Consider the following 26,773-nt stretch of genomic DNA (forward strand, 5'->3'; position numbering starts at 1 on the left):
CTTTAGCCTACTCTCTCCTTTCACTCTGTCCATTCTCAAAAGTGTTATGCTTTTGACTACCACCTTCCCCAATCTGCCCTTCTTTCTATCAGCTCCCCCTTTCTTTTATTCCCTTTCCCTCCTACTTTCATGTAGGGTAGATATATGTAAGATAGCTTGTAAGAGAGTACATGTACTCTACCCAACTGAGTATGAATGTTATTCCCTCTTTGAGCCAATTCTGATGAGAGTAAGGTTCATATGTTTCCCACAACTTCCCCATTCTCTCCTCAACTATAAAAGCTCTTTCATGCCTTTTTTATGTGAAAGTATTTACCCTCTCCCATTCCCCTTCTCCCAGAGCATTCCTCTTTCTCATCTCTTAATTTTATTAATCCTTCCCTTATATTCAACTGATACCTGTGCCCTCTGTCTAAATATACTCCTTCTAACTGTCCTAATAAAGGTAAAGTTCTGGGGCAGCTAGGTGGCACATTGGATAGAGCTCCAGTCTTGGAGTCAGGAGGACCTGAGTTCAAATTCAGCCTCTGATACTTACTAGCTGTGTGACCCTGGGCGAGTCACTTAACCCAAATGCCTCACCAAAAAGCCAAAACAACAACAAAAAATGTTTAAGTTCTTATGAGTTACAATTATCATCTTCATATGTAAGAATACAAACAGTTTAACCTTATTGAATCCCTTATGATTTCTCTTTCCTGTTTACCTTTTTCTGCTTCTCTTGAGTTGAAATTTGAAAGTCAGATTTTCTATTCAGCTCTGGTCTTTTCATCAGGGATGTTTGAAAGTCCTCTTTCATTGAATATCCATTTTTCCCCCTAAAGGATTATATTCTGTTTTTCTTGGTTTTAATCCTAGCTCCTTTGCCCTCCAGAATTATCATATCCCAAGCCCTGCCAGAGTCCTTTAATGAAGAAGATGCTAAATTTTATGTTATCCTGACTGCTCCATGTTACATCTTCATGGCTGCTTGAAATATTTTCTCCTTGACTGGGGAGCTCTGGAATTTGGCTGTAATATTCCTGGAAGTTTTCATTTTGAGATCTCTTTTAGGAGGTGATCCATGGCTTGTTTCAGTTTCTATTTTACCCTCTGGTCCTAGGATATCAGGGCAGTTTTCCTTGATACTCTCCTCTATATATTTTCCAGGTCAGTTGTTTTCCCAATGAGACATTTCACATTTTCTTCTTTTTTTTTTCATTCTAATTTTATTGTATTGTTTCTTGATGTCTCCTGGAGTCATTAGTTTCCACTTGCCCAATTCTAATTTTTAAGAAATTATTTTCTTCAGTGAGTTTTTGTACCTTCTTTTCCACATGGCCAATTCTGCTTTTTAAGGTGTTGTTCTCTTAAGTGGATTTTTGTGCCTGTTTTACCATTTGACCTATTCTGGTTTTTAATGTTATTCAGGTTTTTTTGTGCCTTCTTTACCAAGATATTAACTCTGTTTTTCATACTTTTTTGCATTCTTCCCCAGTTTTTCCTCTGCCTCTCATATTTAATTTTTAAAATCCTTTTTGAGCTCTTCAATTCTTTTGGGGCCCAAGACCAATTCACATTTTTATGTGAGGCATTGGATGTAGCAGTTTTTACTTTGATGTCTTCTTCTGAATTTGTTTTTTGCTCTTCCCTATCACCATAGTAACTTTATATGGTCAGTATCTTTTTTTTGTTGTTTGCTCATTTTTCTAGCCTATTTCTTGACCTTTAACTTTATATTAAAGTTGGGCTCTGCTCCCAAGATGGAGGGGGCACTGTCACAAGCTTCAAGTTTTTTGTGTGGCTATTTTCAGAGCCAGTTCTGGAGTTCTGTAAGTTTTCAGTTCTTCCAAGGTGGATTTAAGGAGAGGTGTGTTTACTACTCTCTTGGCCTGTACTCTTTTCTGTGAGTGACTACAAGCACTCTTTCCTGCCCTGGAACTGTGACCAGGGTCCCTGTTTCCCTGTAGCCACAAGCTCTGATGTGCTAATGTTCCTCCAGGCACTGGGATTGTGACCCAAGACTGCAACTCAGATGTGAATATGGGCAATGCAACAGAGTCCTACACCTGGTGCCAACAAAGGGGAGCCCTATAATCTCCTTCTGACCAGTTGTCTGACCCCTTTACCATCTATGGGCTGAGAGCTCCAGAAGCTGCTCATTCAGTTGCCCCAGAGGCTTGCTGTGATCTTGCCAGAGTATTACCTGCACTGGACTGCACTCTGCTCTCACCCTGGTGGGTCAGACTGTTCCTGCTTACTTTCTAAGTTGCCTTGGGCTGGTAAATTGTTTCACTCTGTCCCTTTGTGGGTACTCCCAGCAGCTCCAGAATTCATTTTGAGGTGTTATTAAAAGTTGTTTGGAGGGGAATTTGGGAGACTCAGGCGAGTCCCTGCCTTTTCTCTGCCATCTAGCACCTGTCGTATCTTAAAGAAACTTATTCTAGGCTTCCTAAATATCTCTTGAATCCAGATCGGATTGCAGTTTTACCACTGAGTCACCTGACTGGGATGGGGGACCCTGGGATACATAATTCTTTATCCCCAATTCACAGAAGAGAACTTTGGTTCTTGGTGTGGTCAATATAAGAAGGCATTATCAAAGGCACACTGAGAAGAGACCTTAAATCTCATTTAGTCTAGCCTCTTTTCAAATGTCACAATCTCCTCTACATCCTTAATAAATAGTCTTACTTATGGGTCCTTGCTTGATCCCCTTAAATGCTCATTATTTCACAAAGCATTCTGGTCCATTGTAGACAGCTTAAATTATTGGAAGACTTCTCTTTATAATGAGCTAAAATCTGCTTCCTTAAGACATCTACACCTTGGTCCTAGTTTTTCCCCCTCTGGAATTATATAGAATAATTCTCCTTATGATGTAGCTCTTCAAAGATTTGAAGATGGCTATTAGTTCCCTTTCTCCAACTGTTACATGTCACATGACACTCAGAACCTCTCACTATTCTGTTCATTCTCCTGAATGTATTCTATTTCATCACTGTTCTCTTAAAATGTGTCACCCAAAATTCAGTAGTCTAGTTTTTTAATCTGGGCACAGAGTTCAATGCTGCATTACAGGAGAGCAGCATCCCAGAGGCAGGCGTTGTCACAGGAGTCAGTAGGCTATCACAGAAAGAGCCCAGGACTAGGTTTGGTCACGAGAGTCAGTATGCTATCAAAGAAAGAGTCTAGGAGTAGAGCTCAGGAGACCTGGTCACTGACCATGTGACCTTTTGTCTTGCTGGGCCTCTGTTTTGTCATCTGTATAATGAGGAAATTAGATTAAATTTTTGGGATTCCTTTCAAATTTAACATTCTATGGTTCTTTTATAGTAGTGTGTTCATGGAAGGATCTAGAGCTATGGATAATGCTGAGATTGTTACTACTATGGATCAGTTAGTTAGGTTGTCATGGCACAGCAGTGTTTGTCATTTCTTTGTGTGTATTTTTAAAATAAATTTTTGTTGATTTATTTTGTCTTTTACATCACCAAAGTTTCACTTAATGTCCCTCCTTACCATTCCCAGAGAGTCCTCGTGTAACAAGTAGTATTTTAAGGGAAAAAGAAGAAAAAGCCAGTAAAATGAATCAATATAGCCAAAAAAAAAAAATGGTCTGAAAATATGTGCTATGTACCAAGTACATGAACCTCCAGTCTCTGCAAAGGTGTGGGGAAGGGGGTATCTTCTCATATTTCTTCTTTAGACCCATGTTTGTTCTTTATAATTTTACAACATTCACTTCTGATTGTTTTGTGGTTATTCTTTGCATTTACATTGTTGTAGTCATTGTGTATATATGGCTTTGCTTGCTCTGCATCAGTTCATAGAAACTTTTCCATGCTTCTCTGTATTCATAAGAGCTCTTGTTTCTGACAGCATAACAGTATTCCATTTTATTCTTGTACCACAGTTTATTTGCCCATTCCCCAATTAATGAGTATCTACTCAGCACCTCCCTCCCAGGGTGGCTGTGAGGATCAAATGAGATGGTGTTTGGGGAAAAAAGCACTTAGCACAGCGCCTGCCCCACAGTTAGGCTTCATATTAATGCTCATTCCCTTCCCCTTCTACTTTCTTTGGCTGCATTCTTCATGGTAGCTTTAAATAATTCTGCTATACTGGGAACTTGCTTCCTATCAGTTGCCTCTGGTATAAGCCTGGTATTGAAGTCTGCTATCTCTAGGTTAAAGGTTAGTCACATTTTCATAATTCCCATTGCTCTCCAGAATGTTTGTACTAATTCACAGCTGCACTGATAGTATATTGTACCTCTGTTCCCACAACCCTCCAATATGGACTATCCCTGTCTTTTATCATCTTTGCCAATTTGCAGGATGTGAAGCAAAACTTCAGTTTTTATTTGCATTTTTCTTATTAGTGTTTTGAAGCATTCTTTCATATGATTGTTAATAGTTTACTGTTGTTTTAAGGAAAGTTCATATCCTTTGACCATTTATCTTTTGGGGAATGGCTTCTGGTTTGATGTTTATATACATGTGCATATGTATATATGCATGTATATGTGCTGATTGTTTATATATCTTATATTTGTATAAATCTTTATCAAAGAAATTTGATACAAAGGTTTTTTTCTGTGTGAATTTTTTTTAAATTACAGAATGCTGAAATGTACAAACTGTCATCACAACGGTTCCATGAGGCAGCTACTCAGCTGGAAGATACAATAAAGTAAGGATTTGACTTTCGTTCTTTGCAAAACTTAGCATATATTTATGAGCCTCTCACCCTGTCCCAAGTGAATATAAAGCTGTCTCTACTCCTTAATCCCAGCTGTCTAGAAGTACACAGTTGACCATCTGCCATCATTCTTCAAACTTGGGAGTTAAAATGGAAAGTGGTCATCCCTGATTGACCACATTAACTTCTTCCTCAGCTAACTTATTGGTAATTTGAGGCTTAGTTTGAATCAGAGCCCAAGATTTAGGAGAAGCTATTTTTCATTGCCCTGAAGCCTTGGTATCCACTGGCCAAGGCTGTGTTGACAGTAATAGTGGACAAGGGAGGGGAATACTGGGGCCAGCTGCCCTCCCCTCCCTACTGGGAATCCTGGTGAAATGTCAAAGTGGGGAGTAGTTTTCAGTGGGAGATGGTGCTTTGACAATTACTGGTATAACTGGTTAGGGGGCCCTTATTTTGATCATCTAGAAAATAGACACTTTGTATTCACTTAAGAGCATACATTGGCTTAGGGAATCAGATAGTACCAGCAAAAAAAAGTATGGAAGTATCCTGAGTTAGGTCAATACAATAGGGTAAAGGAATGTTCAGTAGGAAGCAGAGAGGAGGGAAGAAATTTCATTTTCATTCAGATTCATCTAGAGTCTTTCAGGGGTGGGGAACCTGCGGCCTCGAGGCTACATGTGGTCCTCTAGGTCCTCAAGTGCAGCCCTTAGAATGAATCCAAACTTCACAGAACGAATCCCCTTAATAAAAGGATTTCTTCTATAAAACTTGGACTCAGTCAAAAGGCCACACCCACGGACCTAGAAGGCCACATGTGGCCCTGAGACCACCGCTTCCCCAACCCTGGTATATCTTGTAATACACCCTGCTAATCTGGGAAAGGCTGTCTTGCCCCATAAATTTTTTCACTCTGTTTCTCTGAGAAAGACAGAGAGACCTTGGTATAGGGTTAGGGAAGGGAGAAGGTTGATATCACCCCCCTGGAGATTTCAGAGTTGTGATGGTTTTTGATCAAATCAGTGGCACATTGGTGGAACTGTTAAATTTGGTGTAATTGAAGGGAAGAAAATTCAAAAAGGTTCAGATAATTAGGAAGTAACAGAAATATTGTAAAAAAAAATGCTATTGATGAATAGCAGGTGAGAGGCCACTGGGGAGATTTGAGCAGGTGTCCACAATCTGCATATACCCAGGGGTGTTTAACAAATGGGGGAGTGGGGTGGGAATGATTGTTCAGCATTTTGATAAGGGGAAATAAACTTTTATTCCCCAGTCCCCCAAACTAGGGAAATAGCTTGAGTTTTGCTCAGGGGTAGGGAACCTGCGGCCTTGAGACCACATGCTACCCTCTAGGTCCTCAATTACAGCCCTCTGACTGAATCCCCTTAATGAAAGGATTTCTTCTGTAAAACTTGGACTCAGTCAAAAGGCTGCACCTGAGGACCTAGACGGCCACATGTGTCCTGGAGGCTGCAGGTTCCCCACCCCTGGTTTTGCTCAAAGAAGTGATTTTTAAAAGGTTGGGTGGGGTGGGGCTGGAGGAGAAAAAAGTATCCTGACAGTTGCTCTCTGGTAAGTTTAAGTCCTTCTGAAACAATAGAAAACAAAAGAAGAGAATTTCTAAATAGTTCAGTAGTGACCAGGAAAGATGAACAGCCCTGGAGGTTTTTTTGGCTTGGTTTGATTGGTGTACATAGATATTGCCAGTTGAACACTGAGAAGCAAATGAAAGGATTGATCAAACCTTGTTCTCAGTGATTTTATAATAACTTTGGATATGAGTGTCCTCAGGTGGACAGAGTCACAGTCAGCGGAAGTTGTCAATAGAGGGAGATTGTGAATGACCCTCCTTTGAGGACTATTCTACCTCGCTGTTCCCCCTACAAACACACAAACACCCAGACGGCTTTGAGGGCTAACTAAGTAGTTCTCATTTATAGTTCTAGCCTCAATTTATCCAAAGGCTGGGTGATAGGGGGAGAGCTTGGAAAGCAGTTGTATTGAAGAGACCACCAAGTGACAGAATGGAGTAATGTGATCACCAAGAAAATACAGATGCATAGAGACACAACACCCCCCAACAATGGGAGGTTGCAGTGGCAGCAGATGCTGTATTCAACACTTTGTCACTCATTACCTAGAAGAAGTAGACAGACTGAAAAAGCAAAGGAAGCCTAAAAGGCCTGGAGTGGCTTTTTAAAAGAAAAAGAAATACACACACACTCACCAACCTATGACTAAGATAACCATTCCTCTTGGAATCACACATCTTGCCACTCCCACCCTCTACCCCAAGCAGTAGAGCTTGACCTCTTGTTAACTTATGACATCCTGTTCTCTTGACATCATTAGTTTGATTTTGCTAGCAGACTTTCACACATCCTTACAACTTCTGAAGGTGCTGTGTGGAAGATTATTTTTTTAGATGCAAATTAATAATAAAATTAAGTTTTTGTTTTGAGAATTTTGTGATATGCCTTGACATAACTGGAGATATTTGGGGTAACTGAAAAGCTGGGCTTGGGAGTTACTGCTGTAGAAAGAGTCATGGGCAGATCTGTTCTGAATGCAGGTGATCAAGAGGAGAGGGCACCTGGATGTTTGTTAAGCATTTGCCCTTTCTTATTCCTTTCTCAAATGTTCTCCAAAACCTGAACCCTGAATCCTTTAGCCACTTTGAGATTCCTAGAGCTACCTAGGAATTCAGACTGGTCTAGAAAGCACAGTTGCACTACCTAGAGGGTGTGAATATAATGAGAGAGATAGGGATGGGGAGGGATATAGATCCTCTCTAAAGTCCCAGGAAATGATAGTTTAGATAGAAAACCCTCCAAATGGTCCCAGAGTCAGCCTGTTGCCCTGAATGTTCCCTGAGCTTTCTATGCTGGCTTATCCCTCCATGTGTCCCAGGGGCCCCTGGTCCCAAAATTCCTCAGAGCTCCTAGATTTGCCCTAGTTGTACTGGAGCACCAGTGGTACCCTTGGCTACTTTGGAGTTGCAATGCACCAAATCTGTGGGCTACTACAGCAGCTTTCTTGGTGGTCTTCTCTGCTTCTGAGCTCTTCTTCCTATCCTCCTGATATCCAAATCTGTTTCCGCAGCTTCCAGATTAGTCTTTCTGAAACAGTTTTCCATATGTTACAACCTCCCTATCAGCTTGACATTCCTACACAGCCTTTCATATTCTGGCCCACTTTCCCTTTCCAGATTTATGAACCACACCTTCCCCACTCCAATCCTTCACTTCCAATTAAATTGGTCTACTTGTCATCCTCTAAATTGGCCATTTGCATTCCTACCTGGATGCCTTTGCTCACACCTTGCCTTTTGCTTAGTAACAGGGTAGCCTTGCTTAAAGTACTGCCTCATCATAGACTCTTTCCTGAAATGTACCAATGATAACCCCACCCTCTGAATTCTTACAGCACTTGTCTGTGCCACTCAGTTGGTATATATATAAAATTGTGGAATTTAAGAACTAAAAGAAAGGTACCTTGGGGATCGTCATACTGCCTCCAGTTGTTTTTGTCTTTTTATATGTACCTGTAGCCTGTGCCACGATTAGATTGTAAGTCCCTTAAAGCCATTCAGACCATGCTAATTTGTACATCTTTCCATTTCCTACTAAGTCTTATGCTGCTGTCTCTTCATGTTTTGAAGATAAACATGGATTTTGGTATTGTTTTTTGTATTAATATTTTAAAGTTTTATTTCTGCCTTTTGTTTTTATACCACAGTCATTTCCTGTTATTACTATATTCCTAGTGACCCCTTCCTGATAACAAAGAAAATGTTAAGCAGCCCAATACGATAGCATATAGAATACAGCACATCAGTATTCTTCCAGCTCTGTGTGAAGAGGGATGAAAGTGTGTTTTGTCTTCTGTTTTCCTAGGCTAAGATGACCATGGGTTTTTGAAAGTTATGGCAACAGACTAATGCAAACTATTTTCAGTCCTTTCAGGCTAAAAAAACTTCAAGTATAAACTGTGCAATGAATTTATTGTAGAGTGATTCATCACTAGAGAGTTGGCTGCCAGCTGATGAATTTCTTTCTCTCTTTGCCCCTCATCTCCTTTTTTAAAAGGAAAAATAAAGGGGACTAAAAAAGGAATGAAACATAGCTGGAGTTGGATAATTCTGCATCTCAGACTTCTCCCATCCTCTCCATCCAAATCAGACCTGGATCACTGGGTTTTGCCCACTCTCATTTCATTGTAACTACTCTCTCTCTCCACTGCTGCACTCTTTTCTTTTCTCATTTTAAAAAGAAACTTTTAGTATTTATTGAGATCTTTTGTTTTATATAACCTTCATTTCCAGATACCTCTCCTTCTCTACCCAGAAAATTATTCCTTATAACAAAAAATGAAAAAGAAAGAAGAAAAAATGCAATTGAGCAAAACTAACCAACATATACAAGTCTAACAGTACATGCAATCTTCTTTCCACAAATCCCCTAAAGTGCTATAACAAAGGAATGGTGACACTTCTCATCTCTTCTTTGGGGCCAGTCTTGATTGTTATAACTCTACAGCATTCAGTTTTATTGTTTTTGTTACTGTTCTTTCCATTTGCATTCTGTAGTGCTGTGTATATTATTTTCCTGGTTCTGCTTATTTCACTTTGCATCAGTTCATATAAATCTTCCCATGCTTCTTTGTACCTTTGTATTCATCATTTCTTGTAGCACAATCGTATTCCATTCCATTCCATTTATGTCCACACTTTGTTTAACCGTTCCCCAGTCATTGAGTATCTGCTTGATTTCCAGTTCTTTACTACCACAAAAGCAGCTAAGCAGTGCAGTGGATAGAGTGCTGGTCCAGGAGGCAGGAAAACTCATCTTCCTGAGTTCAAATTTGGCCTCAGACACTTATTAGCTGTGTGACCCTGAGCAAGTCACTGAACACTGTTTGTCTCAATTCCACACCTATGAAATGAGCTGGGGAAGGAAATGGCAAACCAGTGCATCATCTTTGGGGGAAAAAAAAAAACAACCCTCTAAACAGGGTCACAGACAGTCAGAATGGCTGAAACGACTGAACAACAGCAACAGCACTGCCACGAAAATTGCTGCTCAAGATGTTTTGCTGCATGTGGGACTTTTCATTCTGTCTTTGATCTCTCTCTCTCTTGCCTTCCCTTCACTATTTCCCCTCATCCTGGGCCATTCGGACTTCATTGGAACACAGATGGAAAATAGAGCATGGCTGCTCACCAACTCTTATCCTTCTGGCAAGATGGAAGACCATAAGGCCTTACTTCAGACCCTGGGGAACTGTTATGTGACCTAGTGATGCACCCTAATAACCCAGGGCCTTGCCATTCACCCTGTTGCTGAGCCCTTAGGACTTCTAGCCTTTCCATCCCCTCTGCAGCTGAATTATCTTTTCTGTGTTCTCTCCCCCAATCAGACTGTGAGCTCCTGGAAAGTAGAAACTGTCTTGCTTTTTCTCTTTGTTATCTGTAGCATTGAGCACAGTGCCTGATAACATAGTAAGTGTTTAATAAATGGTTTTTTTAATCTATCCACTCATGCATACATACCGACATTCCTTGGGCTATATACCTAACAGAATTTTTTAAAGAGCAAAGAACTAGAAACAGAGTAGATGATCAGCTATGTAGTGCAGTGAATAGAGCACTGGGCCTGGAGTCAGAGAGACCTGAGTTCAAATGTAGCTTCTTACTACTTACTCATAGCTGTGTGGCCCTAAGCAAGTCACTTAACCTCTGTTTGCCTCAGTTTTTTCATCTGAGGGATGTTGGAAAACAGGGAAATAGGGTTGTTGTGAGGATCAAATAAGATAAAAATTGTAAGGTGCTTAGCACAGTGTGTAGCATATAGTAAGCACTGTGTAAATGTTGGCTGTTATAATTATTAGTTGGGAAACAGATTGTCAAATTCTGGTTCTTAAAAGTAATGGAATTTTCCTGTAAAGTAAGAGACAATGGATATGATGAATTTTGATGGGAATGAGAATCATGAGAAGACTTATATGAACTAATGCAGATTGAAGTAAACAGAACCACAAAAATGATAGACATATAGACTACAGCATTGTAAAGAGAAAGAACAACAATAAAACAATACTAACTGTGAATGCTATAGAATTGTGATAACCAATCTTAACCCCAAAGAAGGGATTTGAGAAGACACTTGCTCCCAGGTCTTTGCAGAGTAAGGGGACCATCTGTGTGCAGTACTGCATATAACGTCAGAATTTTTCAGTAGATTCACTAGTTTGATTAAACTTTTTTTTCTTTTTGACTAAATTTTTTGTCTTCTAAAGTCTTTATTATAAAGGATGGCCATCTGAAAGTGGAGATACATTGGGAAATATATATAATACAAAAAGAAAATATAGTAATAATTATTTCATTCTTATTTCACAGTAAGCATAAAATGAAGATGCACCCTGCGTATTAAAGGTCACATCATTAAAAAAAAAATTAGAAGAGAACTTTTTTTTAAATTTTATTTTTTATTTTTTTATTTTTAGGCAATTGGGGTTAAGTGACTTGCCCAGAGTCACACAGCTAGTAAGCGTCAAGTGTCTGGTCTGAGGCCGGATTTGACTCAGGTCCACCTGACTTCAGGGCTGGCGCTCTATCCACTGTGCCACCTAGCTGCCCCCAGAAGAGAACTTTTCACAGCTATGGCTAGGGGAGAAGCTGACCCCTTTCCTATAGTCATTGTGGTCCTGAATGTGGTAGGAAACTGAGCTGAGGCAAGAGTCCACTCTGGACATAGATACATTTGATGATTTCCAGCTGCTTATTGGATATCCTATAGAAATCTGAACACTCATCATGTCCAAAACGGAACTTATCTTTCCCCAAAAAAATCCTCCCCTCTTCTAGCTTCCCTATTACTGTTGAGTATGTGATCCTCAACTCCTCACACTCTCTCACCATCATCCCATGACTGATTTGTTGCCAAGGCTTACCTTTTTTACCTTAACAACATCTCTCACATACGCCCCCTGCTCTCCTCTGGTACTGCTACCACCCTGGCACAGGCCCTCATTACTTCATGCTTGGACTATTGCAACAGCTTGCTGGAGATCTAAAGAAATATTATTTGTAAAGCACTTAACACAATGCCTGGCACATAGTAGAGGCGATATAAAAGCTTGTTCCCCTTCCTTTTCTCAAGTTTCTTCCCACTCTAGTCCATCCTCTAATCAATCAGTCAATAAACATTTATTAAGCTAAGAATACAAAGTGCTAAGTGCTGGGGATACAAAAAGAGGCAAAAGACAATCCCTGCCCTGAAGGATCTTACAGTGTAATAGGGGAGACAACAAGCAAACATATACAAAGTAAGCTATATACAGGATAAATAGGAAATAATTTACAGATGGAAGGTACTGGAATTGAGAAGGGTTTGAGAAGGCTTCCTGTAGAAGGTGGGATTTTAGTTGAGACTTAAAGGAATCCAGTGAGGTCAGTAGTCAGAGCAGAAGAGGGAGAACATTTGAGTCATGGAGTGCCATGCCTGAAACAAACTCCAGTGGCTCCTCAGCACCTCCAAGAGCAGACACAAAGTGCCCTGTTTGACATCAAAGCCTTTCAGAACCTAGCCCCCTCGTCCCCTCCTGTCTTTCCAGTCTTCTTACGCCTGACTCTGAAACATGTACTCTTCAATACAGTGACAATGGCTTTGTTGTTATTCCTCCCACAAAGCACTCTATCTCTAGACTCTGGAAATTTTCTGTGGCTGTGTATGGTGCGTGCAATGTTCTCCTTCCTAATCTCTAGCTCCAGACTTCTGTGGTTTCTTTCAAGTCCCAACTAAAATCCTACATTCTGTAGGAAAATTTTCCCAATTCCTCTTAATTTCAGTGATTATCTCCAATTTATCCTTTATATAGCTTGTTTGTACATAGTTATTTACATGTCACCTTTTCCCATTACACTGTGAGCAGGGACTGTCTTGCTTTCTTTGTATTCCCCAGCACTTAGCACGGTGCCCTGCATATAGTAGGACTTAATGAATGTTTATTTACTAAGTGATGATCTTTTGTTTGTTTGGTACATTTTTTCCCCTTGTCTTTATTAAGATGGCTTTAGAGGGAGTTGAGTTTTTCTGGAACCTTTTACATTGACATTCTTTCCCAGAAGTTCCCTTCATTCTTTTAAAAAATAATAAAAAAATTCTTCCGTCTGCTCTTCTAGTCCTTTTGGGCAATCTCTTTTCTTTTCCAGAATTCTTGTAACTATTGAAGAATTATTTTCTTCTGGAGTTTTATCCTTTGGTTCTCTCAGCTCGTAGTTTTTTCCATTGTATATGTGTTTTCTTATGTTTGCTCATGTCTTCAGTCTTATCCATTGAAGGTATCTCACTCTCCCACTTAAAACCCTTGCTATCTCTTCTCTGTAATTACTGGAGTTAACTGATTTCCCAGTGTAGAACGTTGCTAGCAGCCATGAGAGTGGTTAGTCTTCGGCCTGGGGGAGGGCATTTGGCATAGTTTGATAATGGTTGTTTCTGGGACCTTCCTTTTCAATGAAGTCCTGTTTGGAACTCGTACTGCATCCTTCCGCACAGTAGGGCTGCCAGTGATCTGAGGCTAATAAGAGTGGTACCTTATTGTTTTGCCTTCTTCCTCCTTAAGGATTACCTTTTGGTTCTTTTCATTATTTCTTTTATTTTTTAATATTGCTTCATTTCACAGAGTATTTTCATTTTGAGACAATTTTAAAACAATAGTTCTTAACCTGAAGTCAATGAATTGGTGTTTTTATATTTTTGTAATTGTTTATCACATAATTGTTTCCTTTTGTAATCTTACATGTTTAATATTATGCATTTAAAAGTATGAGGGATCCATAGGCGACTGTCCAAGGGTCATTAGTCACAAGAAAGGTTAAGAACCTTGTGTTTTAGAAGGAGCTCAGTGGCTGGAACCTTTCCTATTGCTTTATTTACCAGAAAGGTGATGAATTTCCTCAGGGGCAGCAACTCTACTTAGACTGTCTTGCTAAGGCACAGTTGGAATTACAGTCTCCTTTGGCAGGAGTATCCACCCCTACTGAAATCACAGATCACAGTATCAAGTCAGTATCTCCCCACACACACACACCAGACTGGCTCTGGGTCCTGACATGGTGGTGATCACTAAATTTTTATTCACATGAATGATAATGCATAGCACTTTCGTCCTAGGTCAGGAACAGCCTTTGGTGGACCAACTTTCAGTTCCCCACAGAGCAGCATTGGGGTCCAGCAACAGTTTTCTCCCCTATACAAACCAAATCAAAAGCAATTCAGAAATCATTTTGCTTAAATGTTAGGAAAAACTCCTTGACTGGGAGATTGATAGAACTAACTAATGATTGTAAATTGCTTTATAAGTACTGTAAAAATGCAGCAGCAATATTTTCAGATTTTTCTTCCAGGGTAGTAGAACATTTCCTCTAAACATTTTTGAGCTAGCTAGTAGACTAGAGAAGTGGCAGAAGGCTTTTTTTTTTTTTTGGAGTTATATAGAGCCTAAAATATTGTAGGTCCTCAGACCATATGATGAAAGAAAGAAGTACTTTTATTGTACTACTGTTATTATTATTATAAACCTGTACATTCGAACTATACTGTATACAAAGAGCTTTCTGATTATCTCATTTGCTCTTCATCATCCAATGAGGAGAAGAGAGTAGAACAATTCCTGTCTCAATTTTACAAGATTAGTAAACTAAGTAAAGCTCAGAGAGGGTAAGTGACTTGCCCAGAGTTTCAGATCTAGAACTGGCACCAGAGCTATGCCACTCTGGGAGGCCCTCCTGCACTGCCTTGGGACCATCAGGTTTTTCTGATTCATTTATTCTTGGGTGAAGCCCAGTATACATACCAGGTTATCTGAGAGTTCACCCAGGAAAATTGGTGCCTTCTCTTCTGAATCGTTAGGGAAGTAATAAATGGAACAGAAAGAGGAATGTGTTGGCTATGGAAGGCAGACTGTGTTTTTGGAACCTGCTTCCAGAAGAATTGTGTGTTTGAAGAAATGAGAATCCAGTGTAACTGCACACACAAAAACAGCTACAACTACACAGCAGCAGGAATTGTTTGGATTTTCTGAAGGAAGAGATTAAGACCCCAGGGGACAGACTGTATTTACTGTGTCACATCTATTTTTTATGACAACCTTCAGTCCTCTTCCCCTGGGATGCATTCAGAGCCTGTCTCTGCCTCTCATTGTCAGAAAACTTGTAGTGTAGGTTACTGGCCACACAAACAGTCATCTCTCAGAGAGGTTAAAACAATTGAGTTGGAGAAGGAAATTATTAGCCATTTCCTTGGCCTTAGTAAACAATGCCCCAGGGCCTTTGATCCGAGGAAGACTCACTAATTTGCATTCTACTAATTTAGAACTTGTGTTTATTTGACCTAGCTGAACCTTTACACTTTTTTTCCCTTAGAAAGGACTTAAACAAATCAAGGGGTTTGGGATTGGGGAGGGGGAAGTCAGGGGAGGGGTATGCTTGACCTACTTAGAAGGAAGTAAGCTATTTTCTGGTAATTTAGCATTATCCATTTTCATTCAGTTAATATGCCAATCATTGTATAGTAGATAAAGATCTGGTCTTGCCATTAGGAAGACCTGAGTTCAAGTTCTGTCTCTAAAACCTGCTATATCTGTGTGACCATGGGGCAAGGCAGAATGCCTCAGCATGCCAAGCAGCTTGTTAAGATGGTAAGCTATAGCTGTCTTGCTAATCTTTGTGTGGATGTGGATTATAGTCGGCCAGTCACTCTAGACAGACAATTTATTTAGCCCTTACTGTGTGCTAGGTACTGTGCTATGTAATGGGGTGAGGGTGGGGACAAATGCTAGCAAGCAAGGCAGTCTCTGTCTACCCTCAAGGAGCTTATTATATGCTAAGGATACATAAAAGGGGAGCAGTAAAGGTAAGGGGGAAGATACACAGTGACGCATGAGGTGAAGCCACCCAGGAAGTGATGTGAAGGGTACTTGGCAAAAGCTGACCTATCAGAGCCAAGGGCAGGGCACAGGTTATTGGTGGGAAGATGATTATGAAGGCCTGAGTAGAGGCAGCTTGGTGTCCTTTAATAGGAAGATGGTCTCCACGCTAGAAGTTTCCTTACACAGTTGAAATCACAAGGTTCAGTAAGGAGAAAATGCTAATGACATATTGCTTATTCATTGAAGCAAAGATATATAAATTGCTAATTATATTTGAACCATGCCACACCTACTAACACTCTAGCCAAATAGGACTTAGACCTCTGGACATTAACCAAACATAATTCCCACCCTTCTTTCTTTCCTATGCTCACACTATTTTCTGCTCTCATAATACTCTTCCCCCAAACCCTCTGACAATTTAAATCCAATCTTTCTTAAAGGCGTAGCTTAAGTACTCCCTCTTCCTGGTTGAAACTTGCTCTGATAAACTAATAATAAGAATAAGAATCTCAGCTCTCAGTTTTTTTTCAGTCATGTTTGATTCTTCATAACCCCATTTGGGGTTTTCTTTGCAAAGATACAGGAGTGGTTTGCCATTTCCTTCTCCAGCTCGTTTTATAGATGAGGAGACTGAGACAGACAGGGTTAAGTGACTTTCCCAGGATCACATAAGACAGTAAATATCCGAGGCTGGATTTTCAACTCTGGTCTTCCTGACTCCAGACCTAGCACTCTATGCACTGCACCACCTAGCTGCCCCGAGAACAATAATAGCTACCTGACATTTATATGGTGCTTACTATATTTCCAGGCACTGTGCTAAATGCTTTACAATTATTATCTCATTTGCTCATCACAACAGCTCTTTGAAGAGGGTACTATTATTATCCTCATTTTATAGATGAGGAAACTGAGGCAGACAGAGATTGAGTGACTTATTCAGGGTCACACAGCTAGTGAGTGTCTGAGGGTGAATTTGAACTCGGGTCTTTCTGACTCAGAGCCCAGCTCTCTGTGCAGGCCCCAGCTGCTCAGCCAGAATTGATCCCTCCCTCCCTTGAACTCTTATAGCACACCTTGTATCTCTCCATATTTATTCTCTCCTCGCTATTGTAATTATTTGTGTATGTCTTATCCCCTCTACTTGATTTCAGTCCAGGAATGCTGTGTTGTCTCTCTCTATGGTCACACTCAATTCTGAGCATAGGGTCTTACACAGAATAGATGCCCAATAAACATTCACTCGAGTGAATTGAAAACAGCGTTTTTAAATGTGTAGTTCAGACAGCTCTCCTATTTAGTATATTAGCAGGACTTTACCTTACCTCCCTTCTCTACCTTTTTTGGCCTTTCCAGAGGGAGATTTACTATTTGGAAGTTTGCCAAAATATTTCAGACTGATTTACATGGCCTTTTAAGAGGTGGACAAATCAGGGTGCCATGTCAAGCTAATTTCAGCACAGCTGGAGCTGATTTGGAACACTTTTGGAGGAGGGAAGGGGCAGCAATAATGAAACTTGGGGGAGGAACTAAAGACAGAAGTTCTCTGGAAAAGCTTTTGTAGTCTGCATCTGAAATGGTATGTCCCTACCCTAGAAGGGTATATTCGAAGTGGCACAAGAGAAGCACCTTGGGTAGCATCTGTCCTTTGTTTCAGACTTCTAAGGGTGCCATTTGCGGAGAGGAAGGGCTAACCTTGCCTAGCCTAAGCAGAGGAACTCCCTGAGATCATTGCTGCTAGTTCAAGGACCCTTCAAGGCAGGGTACTGAAATGAAACTCACTCTCATCCCTGGGTGGCAGTCTTCCTTGCACTGCAGCCCTCACTCCTCTCCATTCTAAATCCCTGGAGTAGAATTGCTTTGACTATTGCCATATTCCCTAGGCTTCTTGCTCAAATGGCATTCTCCTTTCCTATGCCAGCTTCTCCAGATGCAGTCTAAACTGGGATGCCTCTGCTTCTTCAAGGGCAGGCAAATCATGATTATAGCTTTGCCCTTTACAAACTGAACCCCGTTTCCCTCATGGAAATGTCTTCAAGACTAGCAAGCAAGCTCTTTGTTGACTACCTGATTTCCTGGGGATTTCTGTCTTTCTCTGGTGTGTTTTCACCCTCATCCTTGGTGCGACATAGCACGCTCTTTGTGACCTGGGCAAACGGCACTCATCCTTACTTATAAGGGCAAGGTGCAGCCAGGTAGAATTCTACCATTTTTAGAAATGAGGAAACAGAAATACCTGGAAAGTCAGTCAATAAATAAGTGCATACCACGAAGAGAACCACATAACTAGGTAACTGGAATGGTCAAAATAAAGAAAAAAGAGGAGAAATGTAGTTGAAAACACTGGTCTAGAAAATTGGGCAGCTAAGTTACTAGCCACACATTCTTGCTACTTAAGTATTGGTATGACCTTGGACAAGTCACTTCCTCTATCAAATGAGGTTTAAAAGATGATCTCGGGGCAGCTAGGTGGTACAGTGGATAGAGCACCAGCCCTGGAGTCAGGAGGACCTAAGTTCAGGTCCAGCCTCAGATACTTGACACTTACAAGCTGTGTGATTCTGGGCAAATACTTAACCCCAATTGCCTCACGTTAAAAAAAAAAAAGATCTCCATGTGTTTTGCATGATTGCATGTGTATAACCTATATTAAATCGCTTCTTTGAGGAAGGGAAGGAGAGAATTTAGAACTCAAAATTTTAAAAACCAACTATTAAAAATTGTTTTTACATGCAATTGGGAAAAGTATTATTAAAGATGATCTCCCTTGTCTCTTCTTCCTTCCCTTTCCACAATGCCAGAATGATTTCCCTAAAGCATGGCTCTGACTGTGTCTCTTCTCTACTCAACAAACTCCAGTGGCTTCTTGTTTGCCTCTAGGATAAAATGAATACCCACCTGACCCCGACCTGCTTTTCTAGCCTTATTTTGTACATTATTCACCTTCCTACATTCTATTGGCCTGCCTAATTGGCCTACTTATTGTTTCTTAAAGATAACACTCCCATCTCCTATCAATCAGTAAACATTTATTAAGTGCCTGCTGTGTGCCAGGCACTGTACTAAGCACTGGGGATATAAAAAGAGGCAAAAGACAGTTCCTGCCCTCAAAGAGCTTACAATCTAATGGAGAGACAACAGGCAAACAAACATTTACAAAGTAAACTATACACAGGCTAAATAGGAAATAGTTAACAAAAGAAAGGCAATGGAATTAAGAGGAGTTGGGGAAGGTGGGATTTTAGTTGGGACTTAAAGAAAGCCAGGAAAGTCGGTAGTTGCAGCTGGGGAGAGAGAGCATTCCACTCCTGGTAGACAGCCAGAAAGAATGCCTGGAGCTGAAAGATAGAGTGTCTTGTTCATGGACCAGCCAGGAGGCCAATGTCACTGGATTGAAGACTATGTGCTGGGGATTAAGGAATGAGAAGACTGGAAAGGTAGGAGAGAACTAGGTTGTGAAGGGCTTTTGAATACCAGAGTATTTTGTATTTGCACTTGGAGGTAATAGGAAGCCACTGGACTTTACTAAACAGCAGGGTAACATTTTAACCTGTGTTTTAGGAAAATCACTTTAGTGGCAGAATGTGCAGGATGAATTGGAATGGGGAGAGACTTGAGGCAGGCAGGCAGCTACCGGCAGGCTATTTCAGTAGTCCAGGTTTGAGGTAATCCTGGCCTGCACTGGTGGTAGCAGTGTCAGAGGAGAGAAGGGGTCATATTTGTGAGATGTTGCAAAGGTAAAATCAACAGGCCTTAGCAACAGCTTGAATATGAGGAGTAAGAGATAGGGAGGAGTCCAGAATGACACCTACGTTTTGAGCCCGAGGGACTGGGAGCATATAGTATTGCCCTCTTCAGTAATAGAAGCGGGGAGGAATAGCGGGAAAGACAGTGGGCTCTGTTTTGAACATACTGAGTTTGAGGTCTAGAATGGAGAGCAAATGAAGGAGAGTGATGCTAAGTAAGGAGCCTCTAAAGATAAGCTGAGGCCCAGTTGTGGAGGGCCTACTAGGGTCTTGTATTTTATGTTAGAGGCAGTAGGGACCTATTCAATGTTTTAAAGCAGGAGAATAACAGACTTGTGGATTAAAAAACTAGTTTGCTAGCTGTATATGGATTAAGGAAGGGAGATCACTTAGGGGCCTAAGAGAGAGGTGATGAACCTAGAGATAAAACTGAACTAGGGTAGTATTATTTTAAGTAGAAAGGAGACAGAGATGAGATGTTGTGGAAGTAGAAATCAACAGATTTTCACTACTGATTAGATATAGAAAATGAGGGACAGTGACGAGCCAAAAATCATTCCAAGCTCTTGAGATGAGTGACAGTATGGATACTGTTGCTGTTATCAGAAATAGGAAAGTTCAAAGGGAAGGTTTTAGGAGGGGGAGATGAATTAAGGATGAGATGGTGCTGAGTTTTAAGTGTTGGTAGGACCACAGATTTGGAGGCAGCAGGGCCCATAGAGATCATCTAGTCTGACTTCCTCATTTTATAGTTAAAGATACTCAGACTCAGAAATGTTAAGTGTCTTGGCAAGGTCAGATAGATATGAGGGAACATAGCCAGGATTAGAACCTAGGTCCTCTAACTTCAAATCCAAATTCTCTAACTTCTACCGACAGAGGCTGCTTCTATTAGAAATGCCCAGCATAGATCATAAGGGACGTATAGGCAGTGAGGATGTGTGAGAGTCTCCCTGGCCTCAGAATCAGGGGGAAAGTGGAAAACTCTCTATAGTCTTTCTCTGATCTCGAAAAGTCTCCAAGTTAGGGCCACTTTTTAAAATTAATTCCCCTAGTTGGGGACAGGTAGGAATTTCATCCTTAGAGAATCCTTTATATATCTCCTCTTAGTAATGGTGGTAGTAGGGCAGATAGGAAGGATCACCAGGTCATTGGACCATACCAAGATAGGACTCTCTTCAACAGATTGACATTAATAATAACTGAAATCCCCACATGGTTAGTGATAACATGGGAGATGTTAAAATTCCTGGTTGGAATTTCTCCCACATATTTCTCATTTCTCTTCATATTTAGAGCAAATATAGCACCCCAAAGACTGTCATTTTCTCCTTCAAGGCCAACACAAGGCTAGGCTGGACTGAGAAGGGATTGGATTGCAGAGTGTTTCTATAGAAAAAAGCACAGGCCAAAAGCTTTCATAGGTATATTTGCACCTGATGGAGGAAAACTGGTCAGACACAAAAAATACATATGAATAAACACAACAGAAATAGATATATAGCTCCTTATAGGTATATAGAAATATATGCATGGTAAATGTAACAAGAGCTAACATCTGTACAACACTTTTAAGATTTGCGGAGCACTCCAAATATATTTTTTGATCCTCCTAACAACTATGTGAGTTAAGTACTTAGTATAGGTGTATCACCATTATGCATATGAGGAAACAGTCTCAGGTTAAAAGGCTTGCCTCTTTTGCTACAGTAGAGGTGAGATTTGAACCTAGCTGTCTCCTTGCTCCCAAATCTAGTATTTTTTCCTCTATATCATATTGCCTCTTACATGGATGGGAGGGCATTGTTACTATGACTAAATAAAGCAAGATAGGATCAGTCTCAGAAAGCTTCATGAAATAGATTGGGTTTTGAACTTCTCTAAGAAGGTAAAAGGAAATTTCCTGACAGATGAGGGAGGGGCAAGCTAAGGACTCCAAGTGAGATGTGTGTAGGGTTATACAAACCTATATTTCGCTAGAGAAAGAGTATAAACCAGGGTGAAATAGGAGATGAGAGCAATTGAGGAGTATGAGGTACAACTGGTGGAAAGTCTTGAAGCACATGATTAATAGTATTGATATGAGAGACAATTGGGGCCCACTGTAGACTTCTGACTGGATAGTGACATGTTCAGAATAAGTTGGATAAATGCTTACCCCTGCTGCTATACATGAAATAGATTGGAGGAGAAGAGAAAAGCTAGTCAGGCTAGCTACTAAAGGAGTCCAAATATAAGGAATTTAGTCTCTGAAGTAGATTTCTTGCTATGGAAATAGATAAAGGGCAGATTCAAAACCATATTTAGAGTCTGAATTGGCACAGTGTGATGCTGTGATAGAGAAATGTAGAGAAAGGCCTTCCTCTTGGTTGTACTTAGCCATCTCCAGGGAGCCTTCAGAAAACCTGTATGACTATGGGATGTCCCTAAGATGGTCATTCATGGTTCAGGGGGCACTTTAAGGCAAGGCAGTGCCAGAAACCAATTCCCACCTATACCTCCAGGTGCTACTAACCACTGGAGAGCTATATGTAGACAAGACTGTATTATAATCCAGGGCAGAAAGATGTTGTTCAGTAGGAATTAGATACATTGTAATTCACTCATTTGACATAAGTAAACAACACTAAGACAACATGCCCTTCCATATAATCATGGTAGAAAAAAAAGAAATTCAATAAGAGCAGAATAGATAAAACCAAATAAATTGGTTGCAAAGGATTTTCTACTCCCTGTGAGCTGTGTGACCTTGGTTCAGTCACTTCCTTTCTCTAGGCCTCAGCTTCTCTTATAAAATGAGAGTAGTGGACTAGAAGATCATTCAGGTCACTTTTTAACATTCTGCAGTATGATTTTCTGTGCCAGGCTTCAAAGAAACAGAGCACATGGCAGCCTAAGAGGTAAGCCTCCTTCAGTGTTCTACCATTGGTGAGGCCTTCTTAAAGTACATTGAACTCTCAATTATTCAGGAGCTGCCTGTCCAATTTTCTCTTGTTCTCTGACTGCCTGCCCACTGGCCATTTTACTTTGACTAGCCAGGAAGATAATAGGAGAAGAAACCCAAAGCAGCCAGTTTGGCAGGTGTGTTAAAATGATTGAGCAGCAAAGAGGTTGCAACTTTATTGGAGCAAATAAGTTTGGGGATCATTTGTTTTCTTCTTTTTAATTTTTATTCATTTTGAAGGTAAACACAAAAAGACCAAAGGAAAAGAATAATTCTGTGTACACAGCACAACATAAAAAGAGGATTCAGTATAAAACCAGGAATTTCCATTTCAGTTTACTTTTTTTTGAAAAATTGTATAATAAGTACTACACAATCATTTCCAAAGCTTATTCTGCTTTTCTGTGCTTTCTTCTAAGTTTTCTTTTGTTCTCTGTTGTACACTTTTTTTTCTCCCTCCCTCCCCACCCCACTCTAGAGAAGGCTGCCATTGGACACAAATGTGTGTCTATGTGTATGCGTGTGTAAAACCATACTTACTGTACATACTTTTAGTCATCAGTTCTTTCTTCTTTGTAGTTGATTTGAGCATTTGTAATACTCAAACCGACGCTGGCATTCAGAATTGTTCTTAGAACAATATTGCTGTTACTGTGTACCATATTCTCTTGGTTCTGCTCATTCCACTCTTCATTATTTTATGCAGGTCTTTCCATGCTTTTCTAAAATCAACCAGCTCATCATTTCTTGTAGCACAGTAAGTTTCCATCACAATCATATAACACAGCTTGTTTAGCCATTCCCCAATTGATGAGCATCCCTGCAATTTCCAGTTCTTTGCCATCACAGAGAGAGCTGCTAGAAATATTTTAGAACATATGAGTTCTTTTCCTTTTTCACTAATCACCTTGGGAAACAGACCTGATAGTGCTATTGCAGAGTCAAAGGGTATATACAGTTCTATAAGTCTTTGAGTATAATTCCAGATTGCTCTCCAAAATGGTTGAATCAGTTCACAGTTCCACCAGCAGTGAATTAGTATCCCAATTTTTTCACATCCCCTCCAACATTTGTTGCTTTCCTCTTCTATCATTTTAGCCAATCTGATAAGTGTAAGATGATATCTCAGAATTTTAATTTGTGTTTCTCTAGTCAATAGTGATTTAGAGCATTTTTTCATATGACTATATAATTTTGATTTCTTCATAAAAAACTGACTTCATATCCTTTGACCATTTATCAATTGGGGAATGACTTATATTCTTATAAATTTGACAAAATTCCTTTCATATTGAAATCTTTATCTGAAAAACTGTCTGTAAAATTTTTTCTCCCAATCATTTGTTTTCAGTTATCCATGTTGCTACTGTCACCATTAGTAATCAGTCAACATTCTCTGTTTGGCTTGGAGTTATGTACTAAGAATATGATATGGAAACCTGGGAGGTTAGAAGACAGTTTTTCAGAAATCATAGTCATAGAGCATAGGATGCAAAAATGGAGAAAAATCTTAGGTGGGGAAACTAAGTTCCAGACTGGAGAAGTGATTTGCCCAAAGCCACACAGCCAGTAACAGAGCTGGGATTCAAACCAAGTGTCCTTTGGACTGTCTTGCTTTAGGTAACGTGAGGCTAGGTGATTTCCAAAATCCCTTCCAACTCTAGGATTCTCTGGCTCTCACTTGAGTGACAGCTAACAGACAGGAAGGGAATGGACTTAAATTGCCTCAGAAAGAATGTAGTGTAGATATTTAGAACTTCTTGACTGTAAAGGTTGTGAGACACTGGAATGTGCTTCCAAGGAAAATTGTACTTTGGAAAATTTGGAAAATTTTCAGAAAAAGATGCACACCTTTGTGTCAAGGTCACAAACAATAGAAATACTACCACTGCCTCACCATTTTTGCTTCTGCCTGCCCTAGATGACTGTCAGACCTCTGTATGTTTCCCAAGAAACACATCCTAGCAATGTAAGCATGAAGAAGCCAGTTCAGAAAATGGAACATGGTCCATAATCTCTTCTGACTTGTCCTTGTTCTTCATGCATCTCCAGTATCAACAGTTATGGCATGAAGGCACTTAGGCTTTGAGCCTTGATTCTAGTTGTTACATTCCTGTTTTCCATCTTAATCTTCATTTGCCCCATTAAAAAGAGGATTTGAGGTGTGGTGGCCTAGACCTGCCCCTCCACACTCCCACTCTCCCAGGTCAGTCAGCTCTGTACCTCACTAATCAGGTGCGTACAAGGGGCAGCCTCTCCCATCTCCAAGCCCCGCTCCAGCCTGTTCTTGGTGCTCAGAGATCCATGACCCAAACTGGGCTTAGAGAAGACAACTTGTTAATCCCTGCCACACGACAGAGAATAAAATGGCATTTCATTTCGAGCTCTGCTAACGCGCTCGCTGCAGGGATAGAGCAGGAGTCCCAAAAGGCAGCGGCCAGGGCTCTTTCCCTTTTGTGCCATCTTTGTCTTCTTTTGAGTGTTACATTTAGATTAGCTTCTGGGGATTAAATGTTATTACAATGGAAGAATCTATTTTTTTTTTCATCAATAAAGAGGTTACAGCTTAGTGCTGATGCCTTCAGATTTATCTTCTAAAGTGTTGTCATCTTTCATATATCCCTCCTTTTATAAAAAAAAAACAAAACCATTTTGTCATTTGTATTTAAAATGTGGTCATGAGAAAGCCTAGACTGGCTTGAGTGAACATTCAGAGTGAAGTGGGTTAATGTGCCTGTGGCTGATGAAGAATCTGTACCAGTGGCCCCTGTATGGTTTCTGGCAACTGTGCCTAGATGCATGCTGGCGACTTCCTGTGTTGGTGTCATGCTCGAATGTGCACGTGTGGTTCCCTTTTAAAAGGGAAACACTGCAGAGGGGGATTAGGAAGTTGTTAAAAGATAGAATTGCTCTGGAGCGGAATAATTTCTCTCATCTCTCATTAGGGTGTGCTGAGCACGCTCTCCCTCTCAGGCTTCTCAGACAAGGGCACTTTTGGTGTGGTCTACCCCACTGAGAGGCAGCAAGGCAGCACCTGCCACTGTGGAGGATAGAGATACACATCCCTACTAGTAATCACTCACTCCTCTATCCAGGGCAGCTTTCCAGAAAAGATTCTTCCAGGGAGATTTATTCCATATGGAAAATTCCATCGAAGAGCATTCAGTTTAATGAGCCTAAGATCTTTAAATTTAATGGAGACAGATATTTAAAGTGATTATGTTTAGAGGACCTGACAAATGGTAAGTATTCCCCCCAGACTTTATACTGTAGGGAGAATGACATGTTCTCAAAATTGACTCAGGCCATGGGATACTAGAAAGCTTGGACACCCATTAATTACCATGAGTACCAGAGAGCACCAAACCAAAGGTAACAGAGTATGGGCAGGCTCCAGATTTAGAGTCCTTGTCTACCCCACAGTAGCCCATCCAGACCAGAATAAGTCTAAGATCCCCAACCTGCTTTGTATCTAGGGGGTTTTGAATTTTTGAAAGAAGGGTCTGTTGGGGGTCAGGGTGGCCCAGGAGGGCCAAGGAGGATTTCACAGGGTTGGAGGTGGGAGGGAAATGAAGGTAGTCAATTTAACGGTTCTAAGACCTCTCAGGCAGTAGTCATATGGGTCTAGGCTAAATCAGATTCTCTACATCCTCTGTCTGGAACCTGGCATGTCCTAAATCACCCTGGCCCAGGGGCATCTTATAAAAGGGAACCATTGTAAGGACCTTCCAATTTAGCAGCTGTAGGCTTCCGGAGGGCTTTCTCTAGCATATCATCATCTCCCTGAGTCTTTTCACTTTTCTACAAAATGTCACTAATGATCCACAGCTACTTATTTGGTCAGCTTGGGGGCCTCCTCTAGGAAAAGTAAAGAATTTCAGCATTAGAAGGGGCTCAGAAGAGGTCATCTAGTTCATCACATATAAAGCAAAGCAGGAATTTGCTGTCGACATCCCCAAAAAATCATTTTCTACTCTCCCTCTCCCCTCCATGTCTCAACTTTTTCTAGCCCCTTTCCCCTGTCTTCTTAAGCTCACAGAGTATAAATAGACACCCTTGTCGACATCAAAAAAAAAATCAGTACTGTAATTGAACCCCCTTGCAGTCATGGCCCTACACTCTTCATGGTTCGTGGTATCTGGCAATAGCATGAAACTTGAAGATTTGTGCAGCTTAATCACAGCTGCATTTACCTGCTTAAATTGATTCATCAAAGACCTGTGCCTTGTCTCCCCAGTCTCATTTTTTGTTCTTCCCACTTGTTCTGGGCAGAGGAAGGACCAGTGGCCTGCTACTTCGGCCTGGAGACTTGGCATGAAGGGGACTTCTCTGGCTTGGACACCCATTAATGGCCAAGCAGGGTGGTGGCATTGTTATGAGACGTCTTGTTTTTGACTCACAGGGAGGCAGTGTGGAGTAGTAGAAACAACACTGTCTTGGCCTTTGAAGACCCAGATTC

The 26,773-nt window shown here is 40.7% G+C and overlaps 1 protein-coding gene across 11 annotated transcripts in view; it reads left to right on the forward strand.

The window, feature by feature from the left end:
* CHCHD6 (coiled-coil-helix-coiled-coil-helix domain containing 6) overlaps window positions 1-26,773 on the forward strand; it is a 313,985-nt gene that overhangs the window by 242,100 nt on the left and 45,112 nt on the right. For 9 of the 11 annotated variants that reach the window (XR_013485825.1, XR_013485826.1, XM_078152227.1 and 6 more), the window contains one exon: window positions 4,604-4,674. The exons of the other annotated variants lie outside the window; for them this stretch is intronic. Coding sequence is in view for 7 of the 9 variants with exons in the window: in XM_078152227.1 (XP_078008353.1) it covers window positions 4,604-4,674 (71 nt within the window). In the remaining 2 variants the exon portion in view is untranslated. The remainder of the gene's footprint in view (window positions 1-4,603; window positions 4,675-26,773) is intronic. 11 annotated transcript variants of the gene reach the window in all.

The sequence above is a fragment of the Phascolarctos cinereus genome, unplaced genomic scaffold (assembly GCF_003287225.1).
Source record: "Phascolarctos cinereus isolate Bilbo 61053 unplaced genomic scaffold, phaCin_HiC Scaffold_4;HRSCAF=312, whole genome shotgun sequence".
NCBI classification, from domain to species: domain Eukaryota; kingdom Metazoa; phylum Chordata; class Mammalia; order Diprotodontia; family Phascolarctidae; genus Phascolarctos; species Phascolarctos cinereus.